This window comes from Sinocyclocheilus anshuiensis, unplaced genomic scaffold (genome assembly GCF_001515605.1).
Source record: "Sinocyclocheilus anshuiensis isolate Anshui unplaced genomic scaffold, SAMN03320099.WGS_v1.1 scaffold566, whole genome shotgun sequence".
NCBI classification, from domain to species: Eukaryota; Metazoa; Chordata; class Actinopteri; order Cypriniformes; family Cyprinidae; genus Sinocyclocheilus; species Sinocyclocheilus anshuiensis.
Window position 1 is genome coordinate 336,222 of NW_015542410.1, and position 3,763 is coordinate 339,984.

The following is a 3,763-nucleotide window of genomic DNA, read 5'->3' on the forward strand; positions in this document are numbered from 1 at the left end:
AAGAACAGGTCTTAAAGGTCGTCAAATCCGTCCTATACCTTTCCACACGACACGCCGGAGCACTGCACGCGGTTCTCCAGCAGTTCAAACGCCGAGAGAAGCGCATCCTCCGTGTGGAACTCTTCACCTGGAGATACTAAATCCACAATTTTTGCGTAAATGTCCTTTTTACCGCCACGCGCGCCTGTAAACAGACTGAAGCAGGTCACACAGAGAAATACAACTCCTCTAGTCTCCATGGTGTGTGTTTTGTCCTTAACCTTATTGCGGCGACGGACTGTCCTCACACACACACACACTCCACAAAGGAGCTTCAGAGTTCCTCACACAAGTGATCGTGTACCTGTTCAGGTAATAATGCTCCTGTTGTCTTCCATACTGAACGCTGATTGGTCAACAGAAACTCCTCTCATCTGCACAGAGGGCTTCGAGTCATTGAAACAACATTTTTGTTTGTTTGTTTGTTTTGAGCAGTTTGTCACCTTTAAGTTAACAGATCATTAGCAAAAGTGGGAGAGTGATTTTAAGTTTAAAGCAAATGTTTGTTTTAAATACCTTTAAGGGGCTACATTTAGATCAACTTTCTTCTATTAAAATACAAGTCATATAAAATAAAAATACTTTCATTTGGTGTTTTTTTATTATATCTATGCATGACGTCCTCATATTTTAATTGTAGTTATTCTTTGCGCTTGCTCTCTCTCCAGTTATTTCAATCTAGATTTTGTTCAATATGTATATGTCGCCCCCTGAATAAAAATGCTATATTTTGATATTTTGATCTGGTTGGATATTTATTTTGTATGCTTTTTAAACTTAATAACGAACGTTACATATTATGCTGGAGGTGCCAGAACATACATGTTCAGCAATTTTCAATGGTATATGCCACAATCCACTAGCACAGGATGCCACTAAAAACCAGACGTGCTACTAAACAGCGAAATCTGTGAATAAAGATGCCATGCCACTTCAGGGCGCAAGCCTTTGATCTAATCGTACAGGGATATGATTGGATAGCTGAATGAGTGGGCGGGGTTTATACAGTTTATACCAGGGGTGCCCAAACTCGGTCCTGGAGGGCCGGTGTCCTGAAGAGTTTAGCTCCAACCCCAATGAAACACACTTGAACCAGCTAATCAAGCTCTTATAGGCATACTAGAAACTTGAAGGCAGGTGTGTTGAGGCAAGTTGGAGCTAAACTCTGCAGGACACCGGCCCTCCAGGACCATGTTTGAGCACCCCTGCTCTAGGCCCATTCACACAAAACCTGCTCCTTGTCCGTGTTATCTGATCTTGGGAATTTCCGCACTAGTCTAAGATCTTCACTTTTATCTCGAAGAGGAAAGGTAGGATTCCGCTTCCTGCTTATAAAGAGTATAACAGCTAGAGGGCTGATCCTGGATTAGGTTTTGCTCTATCTACTAAACAATGAGGCTAGTATTTTGCTGCCTGTCTTGACTGGTGGACTAGCGTATAGGGGATGTTAGGGTTATGGAGGCCCGCCTCAAAGCCCGAGGCCCTAGGCCAGGGGTGCCCAAACTCGGTCCTGGAGGGCCGGTGTCCTGAAGAGTTTAGCTCCAACCCCAATGAAACACACTTGAACCAGCTAATCAAGCTCTTATAGGCATACTAGAAACTTGAAGGCAGGTGTGTTGAGGCAAGTTGGAGCTAAACTCTGCAGGACACTGGCCCTCCAGGACCGAGTTTGGGCACCCCTGGTTTATACAGTTGCACGGGCTCACTAAGCCCTTCGTGTAATACTCTGTCAAGCCTACTTTGCTCGGTGGGTAGATGTCATGATTTCAATATTCCGCCGTTATAGATGCAAGTTTCCTGTGTATGCTCGTCTTTAAATCACGACATTTTAAGCTATCTATCTATCTATCTATCTATCTAAAAATACCTCAGAACCATAAAATATATTATGCTTTTATTAGTTTTTTTCCCCATTAATATCAGTGTATTTGTTTTTAATTTATAAAATTTTTACTTTATTAATTATTATTATGTCTATATATCTATTATTTATCTATTATCTATCTACAGAATAACACCACCAACACTGGAGATTTTGTTGCCCCAGAACCTGATGTCATCATTGTAGGGGCCGGTGTTTTGGGCTCCTCACTGTCAGCGGTTCTTGGGCGAGATGGACGCAAGGTTATAGTGATTGAGAGGAGTCTTAGAGAGCCTGACAGAATAGTGAGTGAACTGCTGCAGCCTGCTGGATATCGTGCCCTCAAAGAATTAAACCTGGAAAGTGAGTTTCTTTTTGTTTTTTCAGTTTTCATTGCTAGTTATAATGACATCTGACCTATAATACATATTTCTTGTAGAGTCAGTTGAAGGGTTGGATGCACACATTGTGAATGGGTATATATAACATGATACTGAAAGTGGGTTGCTTGTGGAGATTCCTTACTCGCAAGACCAGACTCAGTGTGGCCGAGCTTTCCACCACCGTCGCTTTATCATGGGTCTGCGAAGAGCTGCGTTAGCAGAGCCAAAGTAAGGTCAACATATGTGTTTTGCATGTTTAAAATATTGCTACGTTTTTTAAATAACATATTTACCTGGTGTTTGTTGAGTGTGAGGTTCATTGAAGGCACAGTAACGTACCTTGACACAGGCGTCCAATATAAGGACAAACATTCTGGGAAAGTACAGGTTAGTCAAAAGACCACATCCATCCATCCATCTCTTTATTATCTAGTTTGATAATACAGTCCTGAATATTGAAAAAAAAAAAAAAACTAATATTACCTAATTTGATGATTCGGAGTTAAAAAATATCAAAAACTTTCCATAATGTATAGTCTTTTCAAAAAAATAAGAATGAAGCTTTCTCAAATTGTATTTATGTATGAGCTGTAATGTACTTATCAACATAACAAAAGCAGTCAAATGTCAAAAGTTTTAATGACAAACTGAGGTATTATAATGTATCATTTAATTTACAATTTACAAACAAAGTGGAAAAAGTGGAAATCGTGATTAGGCTTAAAGTAATGTTTTCAGCATCATTCATAATTGTGAAAATCAGCTGAGAATTTAATATAGTTGTAAGCTAGCTCAGACAAAGACAGGAATTGTGAATTGTGAACAGTTTTTCTGGTGTTAAAGGGATAATACAAGACTTTTTTTTACCTTACAAATGGTTGTCGAAAGCAAAAATGCTACGAAATCAATTTCATATCATCACATTTTAAAAGAAAGAGTGACGTGCAAGAGCAAAGCAGGCACTACTTTTGGAATCAGCAAACAAGTATTGGGCTTCGTTCAGCAAATATGATGCAGGACGGTGTAATATGTCCAAACATTTTCATAATATGTCAAAAATATTGTATGTTAACCAGTGATAACCTTGGGTAACTTCAAAAGCATAGTTTTAGGAATAAGCAAAAAATAATGGTAAAACAATATGGTTAAATAATGATTACATTTATGTAGCCTAACTACTATTTAACCTGAACTATCCTTTTATGTTTGCTTATATTAAAGATCAACCATAAAACTAAAGTTTCAGTCCACATACATACATGAGCTAATATAAAAATGTCATCAGATTAATATGGGTCATACTTTTTTTTTTTTTTTTTTAGCAAATTTACTTTGGTTTGTTGTGCCTGCATGATAGATGAATTCAAGAGGCCGTTTTTGTTGGCTGTACAAAATCCATGCCAGCAAGCTTCCTGCCCTCATCACCTGTCAATAAACCAGGTAACTGCTCAATATAGAAACAGCATGTTAGAGTTGTAGC

At 38.7% G+C, this 3,763-nt stretch overlaps 1 protein-coding gene and 1 pseudogene across 1 annotated transcript in view; one reads left to right on the forward strand and one right to left on the reverse strand.

Moving 5' to 3' along the window:
• Positions 1-404, reverse strand: part of LOC107693302 (zinc transporter ZIP4) — an 11,922-nt gene extending 11,518 nt beyond the window's left edge. The window contains exon 1 of the mRNA XM_016492622.1: positions 39-404. Coding sequence (XP_016348108.1) covers positions 39-239 — 201 coding nt within the window. The 5' untranslated portion in view covers positions 240-404. The remainder of the gene's footprint in view (positions 1-38) is intronic.
• A 555-nt stretch (positions 405-959) lies between these two features.
• The window catches only part of LOC107693251 (squalene monooxygenase-like), a 3,579-nt pseudogene continuing 775 nt past the window's right edge, over positions 960-3,763 (forward strand).